The sequence below is a fragment of the Centruroides sculpturatus genome, unplaced genomic scaffold (genome assembly GCF_000671375.1).
Source record: "Centruroides sculpturatus isolate CEXI.00-Female unplaced genomic scaffold, Cexi_2.0 scaffold55, whole genome shotgun sequence".
NCBI classification, from domain to species: domain Eukaryota; kingdom Metazoa; phylum Arthropoda; class Arachnida; order Scorpiones; family Buthidae; genus Centruroides; species Centruroides sculpturatus.
In genome coordinates, this window is record NW_019384374.1 from 997,953 (window position 1) to 1,021,188 (window position 23,236).

At 29.9% G+C, this 23,236-nt stretch overlaps 1 protein-coding gene across 2 annotated transcripts; it reads right to left on the bottom strand.

Annotated features, from left to right (window-relative positions):
* Positions 1 to 825: 825 nt before the first annotated feature.
* On the bottom strand, positions 826 to 22,881 carry LOC111616434 (facilitated trehalose transporter Tret1-like). Of its 2 annotated transcripts, none has more exons than XM_023357852.1 (3): positions 22,771 to 22,881; positions 7,827 to 8,073; positions 826 to 3,041 (listed from the first exon to the last, which is right to left on the bottom strand). In XM_023357852.1, the coding sequence occupies exons 2-3, from the start codon at positions 8,068 to 8,070 to the stop codon at positions 1,879 to 1,881; spliced, it is 1,407 nt and encodes a 468-aa protein (XP_023213620.1). In that variant the 5' UTR covers positions 8,071 to 8,073; positions 22,771 to 22,881; the 3' UTR covers positions 826 to 1,878. The 2 variants fall into 2 exon arrangements, with proteins under 2 accessions (XP_023213620.1, XP_023213615.1); XM_023357847.1 differs by lacking the exon at positions 22,771 to 22,881 and adding an exon at positions 20,528 to 20,664.
* Between the last annotated feature and the right edge of the window lie 355 nt (positions 22,882 to 23,236).

Here is a 23,236-nt window from a genome sequence, read left to right on the forward strand (position 1 = left end):
TTGTGTTTTATTGCAATCTTGTTACTAAACTTAAGACTTATTGCTTTTTATTAAATATAATTAATAATAATATTGAATTTACCAGAGTAGATATTTTCTGAAGTACATAAAACACAAGTAATAAATAAATCCTGTAAAAAATGGTTAAAGTATTTATTGTGCCTGTAGTTATTTCTTTTGCATATGTCACACAGATATAGTCTAGAAACATTTACATCATCATCATACTACAGAAAATAGAAGTACTAAATATACATCAAACAGAACTTTAAACACAGCTATGTACACTAACAGCATGCAAATAATGGAAATATGATAAAATCATTAGTTTCCTTTAACTGTTTTCACTTCAGTGTAGTTTAGCAGATTGCATTTTGTCAATGAATATTGTATTTATATAACACCATAATAATCATATTATCATCATAAGAAATAATTAAAAATAAACTTTTATATTGAATGCTAATTAGGCCTAATTTATATATAATTATTAGATAAGTGAAAGACCACCACAGTTATATCTAAATTAATTAACAGCTCTGGAAGCAAAGATTGGATGGAGATCTGGATAGTGCAACTGCATGGTAAGCAGCAGTTACAGGTTTCAGTTCTGCTCTAAGCCAATTCTTTTCTTTCAGAATATTCTAAATTTGAAATTAAAAATGAATTTATTTCTAATTATTAAATTTAATATAATATGGCAGCNTGATGATAAAAGCAAATATCTCATGATTGATTTAAACTGTTGCTCTTTGGGGAATGGTTGGTGGTTTGAACAGAACAACAGTTCCAACATTAAGCAGTTCAAAGCTACAGAGCAATCAGGTGAAAAGTTCACTTGCAAGGAAGAGCCTTGGCATGCTGTGAAGCTTGAATTTCCATCTGTTTACTACAGACTCAAGGGACAAAAACTCTACAAGTAAACGTTTCATTTGATTGCTCCAGTATCACTCGTCTTTAACAATCTTTGATTTAGATTTTGAATTTGTCATTAGACCATCAGAATTATTTGTAAAAAATATTTAGGGATCAATCTCTGAATACACAATTGTTACTGCAAAAAGTTTTCTTTTATACAGTATGTATGGCAGTAGAACTTTTTTTTATGAGAACAGTATAATTATAAAGATTTAAAATATCAAATAATAGAAGATTATCCAGTTGACTTTTAAAAGATGCCAATGTACAGCCTTATATTAGTCAAAAAGTATTATATCGGCAGAGGTTGCCTGCTAAAAACTACAAAAGTAAAAGATTTTTTCTATTTCAAAACAGTAAAATCTTCATAAGACAGGAAATTTACAGTATGAGCTACATTACTAGATAGATAATCAGATAGTAGATACATATTTTTTATTCTGCTTGTAGGACAAAGATTTAACTCCACTCTGAGTACTAAGTTCATCACAGTTTATACAGGCCCCAATGGAGCAGCTAGCTGTTAGGTCAGCAAGGATCTGTCAGCCTCCAACCTATCTGAAAACTGAACCCAGTCAGCTCAATGCGTGTCCCTCGAAGAGGCAAATTAGTGTCTTTACTGCCTTGGCTATCTCCCAAGTTCAATATAAGTTTTTGTTAAAATACATTTTTAATACTGCTAAATGTAGCATTAAACATTTAATACATGACCACCTTAAAAAATTCAAGATTTTTTTAAATATCTAATAAACAGAAAAATGTTACCATTTCTAGCAAAATTTTCTTTAAAGTGAACATACTATGAAAGAAAGACACTTTTAAATTAGAGTGGTGATTTGACTATCAAAACTTCATATTTACTTTTATATTCTTTGCTTGTGTACTTGAAGATCAATTCATAATTTAAATAAAAGTTTTAATTAACTTGATTGAATTTTTATATAAATAATCATTTTTACATCAATTAATTCCTTCTGATAAGTCTTCACTCAGCAGAAATGTTCTTTCAATACTCTCCAAAGTTTTTCCTTTAGTTTCAGGAAGAAATATCACAAATATACAACTAAGAAAACAGAAAGCTCCATAAAACCAGTATGTCCCATAATCATGCATAGAGTCTAACATTGTATGATATTCTCCAGTGACAATAAATACGCAAGTCCAATTAAACATCGTTGAGATACTAGAAGCTATTCCTTTCACTCTTAGTGGTAAAAGTTCGCCCATCATCAGCCATGGCACAGGGCCAAAGCCTAACGAAAATGCACATACAAACACACAGAGACACACTAATGTTATCCAGCTGTATTCAAAGTATCCTTTTTTGTGCATTATATAATAATAGGTTGCAAGAGAAACAACACTAATGCACATTACGCTTCCTGAGATATAGAGCAAGATTTTTCTTCCTGCATAATCCATTAAGATACTAGCAATGAAAGTTGAAATAACTAACATAACACCCACGATGGTCGTGCAGTAATCTGGATCAATTTTCACTTGAGCAGTCTTGAAAATACCTTGTGTATAAAATAAAAAGCTGTTTATTCCATTAAACTGCTGAAAAAACATTAATCCTAAACTGAATAAAAATAATTTTAAAATGTGGGGCTGAAATAGTTCTCTGATAGAAGCTTTTTCGCTTGACTGTTCTCTTATTTTCATTTCTATAATGTGACATTCTTGCTCGGCATTTACTCTAGAACCATTAATAAATTTCGTAGCTTGAATCGCTTCTGAATATCGATGATTTGCCAGTAACCACCGAGGAGTTTCAGGAACAATACACATTAATATTAAGAACAATGCTGGAAAAATTGCACTGATGGCAGCCAGTAATTTCCAATTAGTATATATGCCAACGAAATACACAAAGAGCATTCCTATAGTAACAGATAATTGTATACACGATCCCAATAACCCTCTTAAGGTTGGTGGTGATGTTTCTGCTATGTAAACAGGAACGGTTAAGGAAATTATGCCGATGGCAAAACCATTCAGTATTCGACCCAGTAACAGCAGAGGTACAGAGTTCGCAAATATTATACACAGCCATCCAAGCACAAAAGGAGCCGAGGAAAATATTAACACAGTCTTTCTCCCGAGTCGTTCGGCCAATGAACCTAAAAAATAAAATAGAAAGATGTTACTAATTTGACTATTGTACACTTTGATAAGTATTTTAGATTGAAGATAACCTCATATAACATGGTAGTTAGGTTCTGAAAAAGTTATGGTGTTATGCAAAACCATGCTAATAAAAGTACTAGTACAAAACAGAGTTAAGTTCCAAAAGTTAGCAAAAGTTTACTATTCTTTTTTGTAATTAAGAAGAATATCTTTGTTACTTAATTATTGATTGCTTTAATAATCATAATCAAAAGTGTGCATTAATATTATTTTCTTCATTGCTAAACATCATTAAATGAAGATGTTTTCTTTTAGGCAAAATATTATTGTCCTTAATTTGAAATATCCACAGTGTCTTGATTTTTCTCTATCTTTCAAAAACAAAATATATTATTTTCATTTACTTGTGTTTGCCTTTAAAAGTTTAAATTAAAAGTTACTACATAAAAAGATTAATCTATAAGAACAAAACATAGCAACAATCCTTCAGGTTCTTTACAGCACTATCACCAATGACAAGTGGTTTATAGAAAGCTAGAACAAAAAAGAAGAAAAATTGTACAATCAGTTATCATTAAAGAAAACTGACAAAACAACATTGAAAATTTCGATATTCTAAAATCCCCTTATGATTGCTTGAATAAAAATCATCAAATGGTGTTTGCACTTAAAAATTTGACATTTTGTACGAGGAAGTCCCCAATTCTCAAACCATGTTGTACGAGGTTCACCTGTATTTAATACTTGTCTCATTACGATAGAAATTAATTTTTAAAAATGTTAAATACATATCAATTCAATAAAAAATATTTTGACTGCGTTCAAACATCCAAAATTTCTTTAAAGCTTCTTTGAACCACATTAAAAATTCCACAGCTGATCTGTTAAATAGTTTTTATTTAGGCACTGTCTCTTGTAAGTTTACTGTGGTTGCTATAATTTGATTTACATGTATTTTTACATATTGGGTAATGAAACAAAAAGTTTAGTTACAACTGGACTTGGCAACAAGGTAGTAAGAGGCAATACTTGCCTCTTACTGCCTTGTCACATGTATCAAGAGACAATCAAATATGAACATTTATTTACTAATTTCTCACAATAAAGTGTAATATAAATGACACAAGGCTTGTGCCATTTATATTACACTTCATTGTCAGAAATAATCAAATAAGAAAATGATACAGTTTCACGTAAAGAAGAATAAATTTTCAATTTTTAAGACTTCAGAGATAGCAACATCAGTGAGGAGTTTCAAATGTTGTGTCTATTTCTCACAAATGTCTGCTCACTCAGTAATCATTGATGAAAAATAATTTTCACGCAATCAAATGTATCTATTAAATAGAGATGGACAAACATTACTTTTCTCAAATTTGAATGTGAACCAAGTCTTGAACATTTGAATACAGTTACCAGTATTAGGAGTTTGTTCCAGGAGGGTGGAATGGGGCAGAACGTTGATTTAGTTAAGTGAGTGTTTTCTGCAAATTTATCCAAACCAATTTATAAAATTTAGCAATAAATTTTCAGTAAGATATATAAGCAGAAAAAACTTTGACAAGAATGTGTAATTATGAACAATCAATTCATATTTAAAGAAACTCCAATAATAATCAGTATAGATAGACTTGAATAAATTATTTCAGGTTGTGCAGATGGGTGGACAAGGAGATTGTAGGGTGAACTAGCACTCACCCTCCTCAAATATTTTATTAGTTTATTAATACCATATTTACTCGCATATAGGATGAGATGTGACTTTAAAGATCAAAATGAAATAAAATTAGAATTGTATTAATAAATCTAATTTTCATTTCATTTAATCACAAATAAAATATCAAATGCACACATTGTCCTGCAAAAATTACTAGCATTTTAAACTTCAAGGAAAAATCTTGTAAAATCAACAATATAATTTGTTCATGTAAAGCTGGACTATCAGGTTTCCTTTTTGTCAATTCTTAACAGTCGAATTCACTCTTTGTCGATTAAACTTACGAGTTTCTCTGAATTCTGATTTCCAAATAAACATCTGTTTTCACATGGGAATGAATTAAAACTTATATTGGGCTCCCAAGTAATTTTGGAATTCAATTCAAAAGCTTTGCTTTTCCTACTGCTATTAATCTTTACTCCTGACAATACACAAGAACGATTCAAATGACCCAGATATAATACTTTTGTTTTTAAACACCAGAAGGTGAGCATCCGGTAAAAAATGTCAACACACAGTTTACAAAAATTATTGCAAAAACAAAGAATCCTTCACTTGCGCATATAGGACAACCTAGGTTTTTGAAGCAGTGAAAAATGAATAAAAACCTCATCTTGTATGCGAGTAGATACGGTATATAGAAATAAATAAGAGTTAAACAAGTAAAACAAAAAAAAAAAAAGTAAAAAGAGAATCAATTTACTAAATTCCAAGAAATGAAATTTCAAACTTTTACTATGCCTTCTTTTTAAGTACCATTATCTTTACAATAGATGAATCAATAATTATGTTCATTCTCAACTACTGCAAACTTTTNAAAGTAAAAAGAGAATCAATTTACTAAATTCCAAGAAATGAAATTTCAAACTTTTACTATGCCTTCTTTTTAAGAACCATTATCTTTACAATAGATGAATCAATAATTATGTTCATTCTCAACTACTGCAAACTTTTATTTATGAAAAGAATCATATAAAAAACACTTTCAGACCTAGTCTGCTTCTTTTCTTGTTACATATTAAACCAGAGGTGTTATCTGTACTGTACATGTGATACAATATTAGAGGTATTTATAGTATTCAAATTTATTAATTTTTTCCAATATTATATTCAAAATATTTCAAAAATTTTCAATTATTATTTTCAATAAATCTTCAAATATTTTATTTTTTAATTGATTATTTGTCCAACTATTATTAAATAATAAAATATCAATTTGAAAAGTAAAACATTAATAAAGATTAAAAGACTATAATTCTTTTATGAATGATGATGGAATATTTAAAAATAATATAAAAATAGTCTTAACCTCTACTGATATTCAATAAAATATAATTTCACTATGATAAATACATAGCAATTGAAATAAATGATGTTTAAGAAATTTATAATTAAAAAGGATAATCTTACTTGAAACAACCTAGTGCATAAACATTAATGTGTTGCAAAAGTTCAAAAACTGCATGGTTATTAATCTTAAACAATACATTAGTGGAAGGTCAAAGTGAAACACTATAATCATAGTAAAAATTTCTTTCCAAACACTCTTCTCAATAATAATAATTTCTAAAAATAGAAAATTTGATAATCTTTAAAGAAAAGATTTATCTTCAGAATTATATTTGAAAATAAAAAAATCATCAGAAGAAAAACATTGAATAATCATTAAGTAAAAACTTTGTTTTAACAGTGAGAAATTATTTTTAAATGTCAATTTTGTCATTCAGGTGTGACAAACATTGCATCATTTGCTGAACCTCACTTAATGTTAAATGCAATGTAATTAAAGAATTTACAAGGCATACTGATTGTAAGAAGCATTAAAAAAGAAGCACATTTCCCTATTTACCTTCCCCTGATCATGTCGGCCAACAAAGCAATTTCCAAAGATGGCAACCCTAAGTGACATGAGATAGTTCTTTGAATAAAAGGGAATTAGTTGTAATTTCTTTGAGGATAGTGTTGCAATATTAACTTTATCTGAAGTAAGATTACAAATTTGTTTTGTAGCACACAATAAAAGCATGTTTCAAGTTTTTTTTTCAAATGATTGATTCTGGATTTCCCAACGATTTTCCATTCTTAAGCTTGATGTTTATTTATTAATGAATGTACTGTGATCATAAAGCAAAACGTTAATTTTTCTAAACAAAAATAAACTTTAGAAACTATTCAAAAGAATCAGAATTGGGAGAAACTTCTAACATATGATTCAGATTAAAGGTTTGAAATGGAATGCTTTGGGGGCTGCAACATTCCAGAATGGAATGTGCAGAAGAATTTTAATTAAATTTGAATTTAAATCTTTTATAAATGACCAATGGGATGCATTCACAACTAGTTGACACATTATGCTTTATGATGATACAGTGATATATCTGTTTAGGTTGCTTCTGGTAAAAATTTTATTTCTAATTCATCACTGCCTTGTGGATTTGGCTGATTTTATACAATCATTTTTCAGCTCTCCCTAATATAAAAAAAATAACAAAAAAGAAAATATTATAAACACAAGAGATCAATATTAAAGTATCTCTTATCATTTTTTTCAGAATTTGAGTCTCTTTCTAGAACAATAATATATTTATTATTATATATATAATTGTAATATAAATGAAGTGTGAAATGCCATAACGTTGTAAATGCCATTTTTCTCTAAATATGTTTTATTGAAGAATTGAATTCTAAATTTAATGTTTTTTGCTGCAAAACAATATTATGTGATATTACCATTGTAAGTGGCTGTAATTTGAAGATGAATTTATGTAAAGGTATAACGTTTAAAGTACCAGAATGCAAGTCATGTGACTTTTGGCACTTAAAACGTTATGGCTTATATTTACATCATTTTGATATTCCAGAGAATTTGTAACCTAATGAGTTTTTTACCATTTTATTGTAAAAATTGAAATGAATTCGTTCATTAGAAAAAGTGTATTTACCTATCCTGAAAAGTTTCATTTTTTGCATTTACAGCATTATGACATTGCAGCTTCAAATGATAAAAATCTAAATTATTATTTACATAAAAACAAAAGATTTGGATGTGAAGAGATCTCACCTGTTATTAGTGCCGAAAACATAGCACCAATTGCCACAGTGCTTCCAAACCAAGAAGCAATACTACTACTGATGTGGAATTCATTTTCGAAAGTTGCTTTCTCTAACTGAGGAATGGCAGGTGATGAATAAGCTAAAGCCGTTCCCATAGAAACAGAACCACAACATGCTGCTGCTGCAACAAAATAAACATGTCCTCTCTTTGTCGGAGTCTCTGGTATATACAGATTTTCTTCTTCCATCATTTTCTAAATTAAATTATAAGTTATTATACATTATATAACAATTCGTCTAATGAAATTATTATTATTTAAAAATAAATAATAAACAAATTATCAAAATATGACATTGCAGTAAAAAATAATTTTCTTAAATTTCAAAAGAATTAACTCAGCACATAACAATTCATGATTTCCATTGTGTTTTATTGCAATCTTGTTACTAAACTTAAGACTTATTGCTTTTTATTAAATATAATTAATAATAATATTGAATTTACCAGAGTAGATATTTTCTGAAGTACATAAAACACAAGTAATAAATAAATTCTGTAAAAAATGGTTAAAGTATTTATTGTGCCTGTAGTTATTTCTTTTGCATATGTCACACAGATATAGTCTAGAAACATTTACATCATCATCATACTACAGAAAATAGAAGTACTAAATATACATCAAACAGAACTTTAAACACAGCTATGTACACTAACAGCATGCAAATAATGGAAATATGATAAAATCATTAGTTTCCTTTAACTGTTTTCACTTCAGTGTAGTTTAGCAGATTGCATTTTGTCAATGAATATTGTATTTATATAACACCATAATAATCATATTATCATCATAAGAAATAATTAAAAATAAACTTTTATATTGAATGCTAATTAGGCCTAATTTATATATAATTATTAGATAAGTGAAAGACCACCACAGTTATATCTAAATTAATTAACAGCTCTGGAAGCAAAGATTGGATGGAGATCTGGATAGTGCAACTGCATGGTAAGCAGCAGTTACAGGTTTCAGTTCTGCTCTAAGCCAATTCTTTTCTTTCAGAATATTCTAAATTTGAAATTAAAAATGAATTTATTTCTAATTATTAAATTTAATATAATATGGCAGCATAACTGCCAATTCTAGCCAAAATGCTTTATGTATAATTATTCATTTAGCCTTAATATAGCCTGATAAATAATCAGGTGGTTTGTTTGTCAATACTGGGCTGCAATTGTAATAAAAAGTCATGGACAGTTTTAGATATACATAATTTATCTTCTACTACCTGTGCGGTTGCACAAGTTTTAAGAGGAGATGAGGTATTTTATTTGGCTAGTTTATATTTTCCTCCAGCTGGTGATATTGAGGTTTCCTTAAAGAAATTGGATAATATTTTATTATTACTTCATGGGAAAAATTATATTATTGCATTAGATTCAAATGCTAAGTCGGTACTCTGGGGTTCCTCAATTATAGATAATAGAGGTGAAAGGTTAATGGATATTATTTCTAAATGGAATTGTGTAATAGTAAATAGGGAAAATAAGATCCCTACTTATTCCTCTGTGTTAGGGGAGTCTTTTGTTGATGTAATGTTAACATCATATAATATTGATAGGAAAATATCGGATTGCTTGGTGTCATATGAGTATACAACATATGATCATGCTTTGATCTTTTGTAATGTTGGGCTATCATCGAGGTATAGTGAGAAGAAATATTTGATATATGGAGATAATAAGAAAATTAATTGGAATAAGTTCAGGGGAATTTTAGCAAAGTTAATAGGCACATGTATGTTATCTTGGGTTGATGATCAGATAGATGTTTTTAATTATTGTTCTCATATACATAAGTGTTTAGATCAAGCTATCAAGAAGACTTTTCCATTGCAGAGAGATAAAGTTCTTATTCCTAGATGATGGAATGATGAATTAGATAAAATGAAGGTTAGAGTTTGTAGGGCTCGGAGATTATATCAGCGTGAGATAGATTTAGTGTTAAAGGATATTAAATTGCAGGAATATAGAATTCTTAACAAACAGTATAAAAAATTAATATTGACAACTAAGGTTGCTAGTTGGAAAAATTTTGTAACCTCGATGTCAGCAAGAAATGTTTGGGGTCTACCGTATAAATCAGTATGGGATAAAATTAAAGATATGTTAAATGTTATTCGGAAGGATGGTTCGGAGGAATAGTTAATTGATTGGGATGAATCTGCAAAGTATTTATTAGATTCCTTATTTATAGTTGATCAAAATATAAGGGATACAGATGATCAAATTAATATTAGGATGGCTAATGAATTATATAGTAATAATTGTACAGTTGAGTTATTTACACATCAGGAATTTTTAAGAGATTCAAAAGGAAAGCACTGTGATTGGATAGAATTACATATAACATATTAAATCATGCTATTCCAGTAATAGGTAATCACTTGTTACAATTATATAATTTATGTCTTATATTTCGGGTATTTCCTAATAGATGGAAGAAATCTCGTGTGGTTGTATTTTTAAAGGATAGGAATAGAGATCGTTCTGATATTAGGTCTTATAGACCAATATGCTTATTATCAATTATAGGAAAATTATATGAACGATTAATTAAATTACGTTTGACTACACTGTTTAGTACAAAAATAGATAAATGGCAGTTTGGATTTCGACAAGGGGTTTCGACTACCGATGCAATATATTTATTAAAAAGTTGGACTTTGAATTCTAAGGCTTTAGCCTTAGAATTCTTATGTTCATATGTTCTTGGTATTTTCTTTGATGTAATGGGGGCTTTCGATCATGTATGGTGGCCCAGTGTGTTGTGCCTTGAGACAGTGGGAATGTCCTATTGATCTTTATAGAGTAATGCAGGATTATTTTCAGAATAGAAGGGTGTTTTATATTGAGGAAACTAAGCAAATTGATAAATGTGTAGAAAGGGGATGTCCACAGGGCTCAGTTTTGGGCCCACAGCTTTGGAACTATGTTTTTAATACAGTACTTCAATGTTTAAGGGAAATGGATATGAGGTTCATAGCATATGCTGATGATCTCGCTGTGATTGTTGAGGGAAATAGTAGACAGGAGTTGGAAAGTATAGGAAATTTGGTGACTGAGGTCGTGGTGAACCATTTAGAACAACTTAAGTTACAGTTTTCACCTAGCAAGACAAAGATGGTGATGTTGAAGGGTAAGTTGAGTCTGGATCATCCCCCTAGCATACAAATGAAAGGAAGTTCATTGAGAGTAGTCAGTTTGGTCCATTATCTGGGAATGCAGCTGGGTGCGGGCTTTGACCTTACACCTCATTTGAACTATATAAAGGATAAGGCAACTACACAGTTTTGTAGTCTGCAGAGTTTGGCAGGCCGGGGGTGGGGGCTGCAGCTTCCTGCACTCAGAGTCCTGTATACATCACAGTATATACCTATAATAGTATATGCTGCTGGTGTGTGGGGTGACAAACTACAACCCCTTCACCGTGGGAAGTTCGAATCTTCTCAGCGGAAAGTGTTGTTGATGGTCACCAGGGCTTACCGCACTATATCAACCTAGCTTTGCAATTGATTTCTGGAGAATTGCCGATTGATTTAATAATTAATCTGAAATATTATAAATAATTAATTTGGGTGGGAATATCTTTCACTTATGATGATTTTATATTTCAGCCAGGTGTGTCAGCATGCGCTACTCATATAATAATAAAACATATTAAGAAATTAATGATTAACAAATGGAATAATCGATGGAGTGAAAAATCGCATGGTCGTATAACAGCTAGATACAGTAGAGCAGCGATTCCCAACCTGTGGTACGCGTACCCCTAGGGGTACGCGATAGGTTGTTTAGGGGTACAGAAAAAAGTTAGTTATTATGGCAGAAAAAATAATATATTATGTATCACAAACTAATAGTATTAAAAAATTATTAGATAAAAAATGTTCCTAGCAACAATCACAACTTTATTATACATTTTTTCTTTTAGTTTTTTTTCTTTAATTTAAGGTTACAATATGTAAAATTAACAATACGATTACTCACTAAATTTCTTAAATGAGGGGTACAATCTAGAGATATGACATGTCACGGGGTACGCTAATGAAAAAAGGTTGGGAACCACTGCAGTAGAGCATCAATTATCCGACCCCCAATTAACCGCCACCTCGGTTAACCGACCGCATTCTAGTCGGCAAATTCAAATGTCCGCTAGTGAAGTGGCGCTACAATATTTGGCTATGTCTTGGCTACTTTAATATTATTTTTACGTGTTTTAGCTGGCAACACTGGTTTGACCATGAAAGGGAGCCATATTTAAACGAGGCTTAATTTTCTAATTTTTAACGATACAATAGCGACAATTATTATTTTTAAAACAAATTTGATAGGCTTAACATAGAGGAAAATTCAACGCAAAGTAGGTTAATAGCGATATACTAATATACTAATTACATGGGATATAATAATATACTACACTAATAATGGATTTTTTCATACTTTTCGGTTATCCGACTTTTCAATTATCCGACCAACCCCAGTCCCCAATTGAGTCGGATAATCGATGCTCTACTGTATTTTCCTACTGTTTATGATAGGTTGGCAGCACATTGGGTAACCCCAAATTATTATTCTTGTCAGATCTTGTCTGGTCATGGAGATTTTAGGGAAAGACTATATGCTTTTCGGTTAGTCGATTCCTCAAACTGTGAGTGTGGTGAAATTGATTCAAAGAATCATTTTCTATTCGAGTGTCCATTATATAATAATTTTAGAGATATACAGGTTTTTAATGATAGTAGTTTAAGGAATCCTTATACATGTATAGTAAAAGATGTTCAGTGCTATAGCAAGTTTATTAGTGTATTTGAAAGTATGCTGAAATTACGACAAGAAATTCGTATTTTAAGAATATAGGTTTCAGTTTTTAATGAATCCCTTTTATCCTTTCCTTACTTATACATTTTATTATTAGTATAAATCTGTTTTACATATATTTTCTTTTATATATTATATACATTTTATTTGAGATAGGTTTTAAAGCATATACAAATTGTCCAGAATTAATAAAATATAGATTGGTTTTTAGATTATTAGAAATTATTATTTGGTAGGATTAATAAGTCGGTATGTCAGAAATGATAGGTACAGCTAATTAGGACGATAGGGACGGCTGTTTGTCAATACTAATTGAATTTGGATGTTGTGAATGTTTTTATGAATGAATTTAAACATAAAAAATGAAAATTAAAATCTAATTTGAGCACAATAATAAAATAGCCTTTGAAATTATTTATAGCATTGTGTTCATTAATATAATTTTATAACAAGTATAACAGTGATTACAGTTAATTTAAATTTATTATTTCATAAAAATCTTATTACGAGTATTTCTCTTAGATGACAGATTCAAGGACAAGTCAAAACAAACTGAACTGATGATTTTTCCTAACATGATAATTACTATGAGGCATAGTGACTAGTCTTTTTTCAAAGTATTCCTCATGAATTCAATGCACTTTAACACTATTTCTACCAGTCCTTAAAAAATCCTTCAATACTTTGACAATTGCTGTTGTAGATGAAAAATAGATTTCTTGTAATTTTGACTTCAATGCTGGAAGTAGGAAGAGATTTGTAGTGTGTCAAATCTGGATTGTAAAGTAGGCGAAACATGTGAAATTTCTTATTGGTAAAAAAAAAAAAAAGTCATTACATTAGCACAATATAGAAATACATTGTCATGGTGCATCCACCAACTATTGGCTAAGACAGGGGTCGGCAACCTGCGGCTCTTGGATGTGAAGCTGCGGCTCTTTAGTTCCATACGCAAATATTATTTATTTTATAAAAAAAACATTTAAAAATCGTTCTGAATCGATTAACGAGGATTAGGCACCGATTCTATCTCTCAGCCACTTGTACTCGCTTTTCATCGCACTCCTCCCCCGTGACACGCGTCGTCAATGTCGTCAGTCCGTTGGAAGCTCTCGAATGACGCCGTCGTCGGATGTTTCTATGAGGTTTAATTCGCTTTCGACGCAAGACAATTCTGAATAAATAGATTAGTTTTTTTCAAAAAACTTTATTTATGCGAGTACTATTTATTGTTGGCAAGAAAAAATTTTGTGGCTCTTTAAAAACTTTGAAATTTTGTAAATTGTAATTTTTGGCTCTTCCGACTCAAAAGGTTGCCGACCCCTGGGCTAAGAGATTGTGGCATGTTCTGCAGAACATTGGTTAAGAACAACTGCTTTAAAGAACTACAGAACCTTTGTATTACTAATGATGGTTGACATGTGGAAACAATAAAATAAAACAATAAAAAAATATATATAAAAATTTTCTTATTTCCAATACATTCTACATAATTTCTCTATCACAAATACTAATAAAGTTATAAATTTTTTAAATTGCACATGGACTTTATGGACACCTGTATGTATCAATAACCATTCTTTATAATGATTTAAATTCAGAATTTATTAATGTTACAAGTATATTTTAATAGTAAAAAGTCAATCAAAATTTATTTTGACTTGCTCTTATATTACAATACTAAAATTACAACTGTATCAAGTTTTAATTTTTAAAGATAGTATTGAAGAAACAATTAAAATTTTTAAATTTTGCAATATAATACATATGTCTTTAGTTTTATTTTATACAGATTATAGTGCTGAGGGTATAATTTGCAACAAAACACACAAAATTTCACAATAAAACAGCTGAAAGATAAATTAAAAATTATAAAAACTGTAAATAATATTTAATTTAATATAAATTTTTCAGATTAATATCAGCAAATATCAAAATGGTCACAATTAAATAATATCTAAAATAACAAGATTGTAATCACATATTCTTTTATGATGATAATACTTTGTGATAACATTAAATGTGATTCTGCTGATTATGAATAGTTATCAAAAAATAAACATTGAATAATCAGCAAAAATTTGAACTTTATTTTTTGAACTATGATGTACTCAATTACATTCCATCCTCTTACTTATAAAGGTTGGGAATTTGTAAATATTTTGCTTGTAAATTTTAGTCATAGTTTTAATTATTTGATTTTATTTATTACTAATATTTTCAAAGACTGATGATGTGGAAATGGCCTGAATTATTTTTATATGTAACAGACTTACGCAATAATATTCAGTGTAAAGTAAGATAATTAAATAGTTTCTCAGTATGTTTCTGTAAAATATCGAACTGCTTTGTATCTGCTGATACATTAATGTCACTTTCTTTGTGAAAAAAAAATTATTATACTTTCTATAAACAGTAAAACATGAAAATTTTGTTAATATTTTTATTTAAAAGCAAAAATATTCCATTTTGATATTAATTGTGTTTTTCTAATAGGAAGATTGACAAGACATTTTCATCATCATTGGCAAAAAAAAAAAAAAAAAAAAACATTTAAACTTGTGTGTTTTTGTAAAAGCAAAACATAATCAAATGATAGAACCAAATTAACTTTTAAGCGAGGACTCATATAATACAACCTAAAAATCTAAATTCTATAACAAATAAAAATCTAATTTCTTAGAAAATAATTTACTTTGTAATTTATTTCTGTCTAAGTTTTCGTAATAAACATACTAATTATGAATATTTTTACATATCTGATCTCATCTGAAACATGTATTAAAAGTCTTAACCTGATAGGTAAGTTATTTTGATGGAAAGGCCCTTTCTGATATGTTACTTAACACGTTCTTAAAATAATTTGACAAAACACAAATCAAAATATTGACTGAACAAATTAGTCTTTTTAGTGTACTAATTAACTATTTTAATATCTTCATAAAAAAGTACTTTTCACAAACCTGATGATACAGTTTTTGACCTCCTCCTCCCTTTTTACATCTATACAATGATTTTTGCAAAACTTTCTAACATTGAAGAAATTATTTTAAGAAGTTACACAAATATTTTTTTAACTGATAGTTTATTCACATGATTAGTAAGTAGTCTTGTAATAACTTGTATGCCACTCACACCACTAAAAAAGTCTGCATTGACAATGCCTTGATCTCCTCCTCATCATGTATTGTACAATGATATAGTTTTTGTAACCCCTTTCCCTTAACTGTACAGTACTGTATGTGTAAGTAATAGGCAGACCGTGATAAGTAAACTACAAAATATAAATAAAAAATAAATTATTTAAAAAAATGTGTATTTTTCACTTATCACCATTATCACTTAACAATTAAACAAAAGATTTTTTCAAATCTTTTGTTTAATTAATCTTCTCTTATTTAATTTGTTTAATTAAATCTTCTACATTGTTTGAAAATATGATAAGTGATAAAAGTGAAAATCTTTGTAGTGCTCTTTAATCCTTTATAGAATTTAAAATACAATTAAAATAAAGAAATAATCTATTAAAACTAATTAATTATTGCTTATTAATAATCATCAATTTATTTTTTAAACTAATACTTTAAAGAAATATATATAAATGATTTATTAGAGTTGTACAAATCAGTAACTTGTATAAACAACAAGTTTTAATTACTCTTTAATGCATAGTAATTCATCACATATCACCATGTGAGTCAATGTGGAGAATGAATGTATTTCTTTTATAACTTCATTTATAACTTCAATTGCATATCTCTCCTGAAATATACATTCATATAAGATTTTTTCAATGTAAACTTTATTTTAAAGGGGTCTTTCAAACCACAGAAATTAAGCCACTCCCCTGGGTGGGGAGGGAGGAAACTTTAGATTTTCAAATGAAAGCTTCAATTTTTTTTTGTATTTTCAGACTATTGAAAAATGGTAAATCAAAAAAATTGTTTAGAATAAAATGTTAACATTAATTTAAAAACAAAAACCAAAAGTAAACAATTTCCATTATAAATTTATGTAAAAAATAAGTTTTTTAAAAATAAAGAGTAGCATCTATTTCAGAAATGTTCAAAGAGATGACCATAAACTTCAACACATTTGAAAATATGTAACAATGTATTATTGATACTTGCACTTCAATTGATACACAATTTTTGCAGAGCACTGTGCAGAGTTTCTGAAAATACGTTGAGAAATGCATTGGTCAATGGTCACCTCTTTGAACATTTCCGAAATAAACACTACATATTTTTCTAAAAACTTTTATCTTTTACATAAATTTATAACGAAAATTGTTTATTTTTGATTTTTATTTTTTAAGTTGTAATAAAAAAATATTTCATAAGTATTATTTTTCAAAAATACTAAAAATGCTAATAACTTTTTAAATTAACATTAATTGAAAAAACTGTTTAGAATATTATCATTTTTCAATAAAGAATCCAAAAGTACAAGAAAAATAGGGCCCCCATTTGAAAATCCTTCACCCCCACAAGTGGAAGGGCGTGGCTTAATTTCTATGTTGTTCAAAAGGCCTCTCCAAAATAAAACTTTCATATTAGACTTTTTCAATGTAATATATATTTTAGGACAGTGTTTTTCAACCTTTTTGAATACGCGACCCCTTTACAAGTTAAAAAATTCTGGCGACCCCCCCTAGGGCCATATTAAAACTATATCAGTGATTTAATAAATTATGTATTTAATTTTCTTTCTGTCGAGAAAAATTACTGTTGACTAAAATGAGAATTTAAGGAGAACCGACAATAACTTAAGACACGTATAGTATGTTATTTCCTTCTTATAACAATGGGTTCGGAGTGCTGTTGACGTTTTTTTTCTTTTTTTTTTTTTTTAGGATGAGGGTTTTACACTTCTACTTTTCTACTAATTATTTCTTTTTACAAGTCAGCTCAACTCTTTTTCGGCAATCACTTTCTCGGGTGGGCCGTACCCGCCCAGGCGACACCCATCATTCGGACCTAAATGTCAATCAAAAAACAACTGTATTGTATAATAAACAGGTACAGCCTTCTCGCTGAAATTGTAGTTTTTTTAACATAGTGTAGGACCTACAAACACTTGTCTTTTTCTTTTACCTGTGACCCCCCGTGTAAGGCTTCGCGACCCCCAGGGGGGTCGCGACCCACAGGTTGAAAAACATTGTTTTAGGAGATATTTGCAAATGATGTTATAAATGGACCATCCTGTATATTAAATTAAAAATACAATAAATTACTTTACATGATGTAATGTAATCCAACATTAAAAATGCTGACTATTAAAAATATCTGTTGTTAATTCCTTTAAATTAAAACATGAGTGTAGTGCAGTGTTTCTCAACGAGGCGATATTGCCCCCATGTGGGCGTTTTTCCATGTTGAGGGGGCAATTAGTAACAATTTATATTTTGGGGGGGCAAAAAAACAATTTTCTGGGTGATATAGTAAAACATTATATTAAGATTAATTAAATATTTTATTTGTTATATCATACAATAATTAAACAAATAACATTATACTAGTCACTAGACTATTCAATGCAGTATGAATTTGATGTTAGTCCTGGCCCAAAGCATCAGAATTTTGAAGTGAAGGGGGCGATACTATGTAACAGTTTTATTGAAGGGGGCGACGATTCGTTAGAGGTTGAGAAACACTGGTGTAGTGTAACAAATATAAAAATAAAAAATCCAACAAAAAATGTAAATTTAATGAAAAACTAACACTTTTGATTGCTATTAGCAATTATTGTCAGATACACTGAAAAAAGAACAAAATTGTTTACTATGTTTACAAAATTGTTACTATCGTATCTATACATGATAGTATTATTTGAAAAGTGAAATTTTAAACATTATACATGAACCTCAACTTGAAATATGCTAATTATCAAATATAACAAAATTGAACAAATATAAAAATATTTGTTCAATTTAAAAGTGTGAAACTGTTGTCTGAGTAATGAAGTAAGTGTAATCTAGATGTTTATCAATTAGAAAATTCATTTAGAGAATTTCAAAATAACTATGCTTGCAAAATGACATTATTGTCCTTATAATTAATGGCTGTGTCTTTGCATGAACGGTAATCCTATTTTGAAATTCTTTTAATGCATTTCTAGTTGGTAAATACTCAAATTCATGCTTACTTCACTGTCCAATCAGACACAAAGTTCCTCACTTTTAAATATTTATGTTGATTTTTGTGTTCTTTTTGAACAGTTTGTAACCTGACCACGATTGCTAAAAGCAAGTTAGTTTTTCATTAAATTTACATTTTTTGCTGGAATTTTGGTTTTTATGCTTGTTATACTATAGTTTTATCCAGTTATTAGTTCTATACTATCATAATACTATAGTATCTATACATGATAGTATTATTTGAAAAATGAAATTTTAAACTGTCAATCTCATTAATTCACATTATTAATACATGAACCTCAACTTGAAATATGCTAATCATCAAATATAATCATAAAATAAAACATTAATCATCAAAAGTTAATTATTAAAATAAAATATGTAATATGTTTCAAAAGATATGGTTAGAAATGAGAGTAGATAAAGAGAATGTTTAGAATTCTAATAGAGTGACTAAAAAAATGAATTTTTTTTACTCATAAAATAATTTTATGAGTAAAAAAAATTCAACTTTTTGGTTCCAGGAAAGTTATTTTGATAAAATTGCACAATTGAGAAACTTCCACAACAATCACACATTCACGTAACATAATACTATTTTTTCATTAAAAATTGCAAAAATATATGGATTCATTAGCTGGACTGAAGAATGCTAATGGTTTCAATCTGGTTAATGGAACATCTTCAGGTGTAGACAGTTGAAAGCAGAATCTTTCCACTTTCCACATCTAAAGCTATCTCATTAAACAGTTAATGTCATGCCTTCTTTAAACTTCTTGTATTCTTATGTTAGTGTTCTTTAAACTTCACCCATTGTTAAAGATGCATTGATTAGTTCAGTCAAGTAACCACAGTGACTAATTCATCCATATAGATTTCATTATTGACTTTCACAAAATATATATTTGTTAAGGCATATCAAACTCGCTTTTGCATGTTGCACTGTGCATGCCACTCCTTGTGATTAGGAATACAATTACTTATAAAACTGTTTTCTTAATTTTTAATGATAAGCAAAAAATATATAGATTTGATGTGTATTATGTATTTCCCAAAGGGAGGGCAGCAACTGACGGACCATCCTGGGTGACTTAAACCATAACTATGCATCCAGCCATCCCATAATGGGCCTGGCTTATACATAATGGATATAATAACTGGTCCTTCAAGTAAACAGGTATCAAGGTACTTGGAGACTAAAATATATATATACAGTTAACACTGTTGATTATTCTGTTTTATATGAATTCCATGTTGTACGAGTCACTTAGATTTTACAAATACCTGTGCCGGGCTGTGAACAGCTCACGTACTTGTAAAATCTAAGCGACTCGTACAACATGGAATTCATATAAAACGGAATAATCAACAGTGTTATAGGGGGGGTCGACTGTACAGTACATTTTTATATTTACATAAAAATCTCTATAAATAAACGATAAAATATTAAAATTAAATTTTAACAGCATGATGATTCATATCCTGATTTCCTCAGGACGCATCTTGTGGTAATAAAATGTATCTATAAATTCTGTAAAATTTAAGTTAATAAACTGCATTTGTCAGTTTAATATTTTGTATAAATCTACAAATTATAAAGTGCTTACTTAATTTAAATGATTTACTGTCATATTTCACATCAGTATCATCAAATAAAATCATTTTAATAAATGAAAAAGTAATTACGAACCTAAAATTCTCCCAGACTTAAACAGACGAAGAGCAGTTCGTAAAGACAATCTATCAACTGCCCTAATATCTTACACAATAACAAAAACAGACGACAAGTACTGTAATCAGTGACGTGCGTCGTTTTAATTTAACGCCACCTGGAATACTTTAACATTATTCTATCATTATTTTTTTAAATTTTAACTGGACTATTTGAAGATTATTTTTACTATCAAATTTGGGTAGCATAAACGAAATAATTTAATATAGATTAAATTAAAACTATAATTATATTTTATATTTAAATTTTCATAAATGGAATAGGTTTTTTTAATACTCTTTCCACCCTGTGGGCACTAAGACGGCCTCTTATAACAGGCACATTATGGGTTCGGCCAGGCACACGATGGGGCGACCGGGAGGTGAGGGACGGGGCCCGACATATCCGGACAGACCACCCTCCGAAAAAATTCTGGGGATTATTCGACTAGTCCGGATTCGATCCCGGATCCCCCAGAGCGGTGGGCTGCCACCTTGACCGCTCGGCCATCCAGCCTGTTTATTTATAGTGTGCTAAGATCAGTCTGACCCGTACCATACTCAGTACGTTGTTGATTTTTTTTTCGGACAGTGTTTTCTTTTGCAGAATATAAGTACAGTGGAACCTCTCACTTAACGATCACCTCACATAACGAGTAATTCGTATAACGAGCAAAACAAATTGTAAAAATTGACTCCCTTAACGAGCGCTGTTTTGCATAACGAGTGACCAGAAGAGGGAAGTCCCGGATTGCGCGCATACTCCATCAGTCTGTGTTCCGCCAGCATCTTAGTGTCGCTTGTGATCAAACATTTTTCCAAACTTGTGTTCACACATATTACGTAAAAACTTCGACAACCATAGTCCATTATAATAAACACGCCAAACGATATACCAAATTCTTGGGCAAGAGGTAGGCAGTTATGCTAGAGTCGATAGATATACTGGTCGTTGCGCTGGCTGCCGATAGCTCTAATGCTACTATACTGATTTAAGATTTTGAACAAACGAACATTTACATTTTTATTTATATAGATATTTAAATTTACATAACTGCCTACCTCTAGTCAACTTAATCAATTTATAATATTTAATTATAGCCTTTACATAGCCCAAGAATTTGGCATATCGTTTGGCGCGTTTATCAGACATATCTGTAATTTTTTTTTTTCTGCAAATCGAATTCGCATTCCAGATTTGTTCATTCCGTGCTAGAAGAAAATATGATGATTCACGCTCCTTAACAATGTGTAATGTATAATTTTCTTTGAATAAATGTTATACATAAAATTTCGAGTATTTTTTTCGGCATGAAACGCATTATCGTATTTTACATTAATTTATATGGGAATAATTCTTTCTCTTAACGAGTCTTTCGCATTACGAGTAAGATTCTGGAATTAATTATGCTCGTTAAGCGAGGTTTTACTGTAGTGTTCTTGTGTTTTTATTATTTACTAGCTGCAAGGACCCGCTTCGCTGGGTTTTTATTTGTGGGCAAAAAGTAACGATAGTGAAGATTAAGATAATTACATTATAGCCAATCTTACCCGTTTTCACAGAATGCAAGAATTAGGTCCCCCGTTTCCAGACTAATTAGAGAATTTTTACGTCCAGTCAAACGAACTATTTTCAATTTGATCAATTTTCTGGGACGTTCACAATCGTTCTATAATCGAACCAATTCGAATTCGAAAATTTTTAACATCGAAATAGAAAATCTTCCACTTTCAACCACTTTAAGCCCATATCTCCCGCACCGTTATAGCTATCGAGACGCAACCACCATAGTGCACGAATGGAGACTTGGGCTACTACCACATACAAACACCATTTATGTGCGATGTGTAGTTTTGGCTGAAAAGTGAAATATAGTGACACACACGTCCATTTATATATATATATATATATAGATTATGGTTATAGTTTGTTTGTGAAAATTTTGATTTCAACTTGTTGAAAATATTTACAATGAAAAACTACATTTTGACATTTGTCATGTTATGAACCATATTGATGAAGTTAAAATCCTTCTAAGAGATAATAAAGAGCTAATAGTTGTGAGAAATGGAAGCGTTTCATTTGCCCATCAAAAATAGACAAAGAAAACATGCCAGTAAGTGAAAGAGACTGATATGTAGAAACTGCACCTTTAGGATGTGTACAAATTGTGCACTATATCCAATATTCTGGATAACAAAAGTATATTAACACGAACTAACCTTTTGTTCGTTATGTTGTAGACAACAACCTTAGACACTGAAGTCGTGAGCCTGAAGGATTGGAAAAATACCAATCCGAAATACATAGGCGAAACAAAGTGAACTGTTCAGGGGCTGATCCAGAGAGTGCGGAGGGTGCGTACGCACACGCTAAAATCATAAAATTCTAAGTAGAAAAGAGTTTTCCTTAGTACAACTATAAAGTTAGATTTCGAGTTCATAATTTAAGAATTAAATTATAACGGTAGAAAACAATATAAAAGTATATATTATTTATACTCGTACAATTTCAAAACTATCGGTCTAAAGTTTACTTAGGCTACGTCCTATGTGGCAGCGACCGCGAGCGGAAAAAATCTTTGTACGCGCGTCCAACTCGCGAGCGACTTCTGTCCAGAGTGGACGCGTGTTGTTACAAAATGGCGGCGAGACAACTTTGTCGAATGCTTGCTACGGAAAATATAAC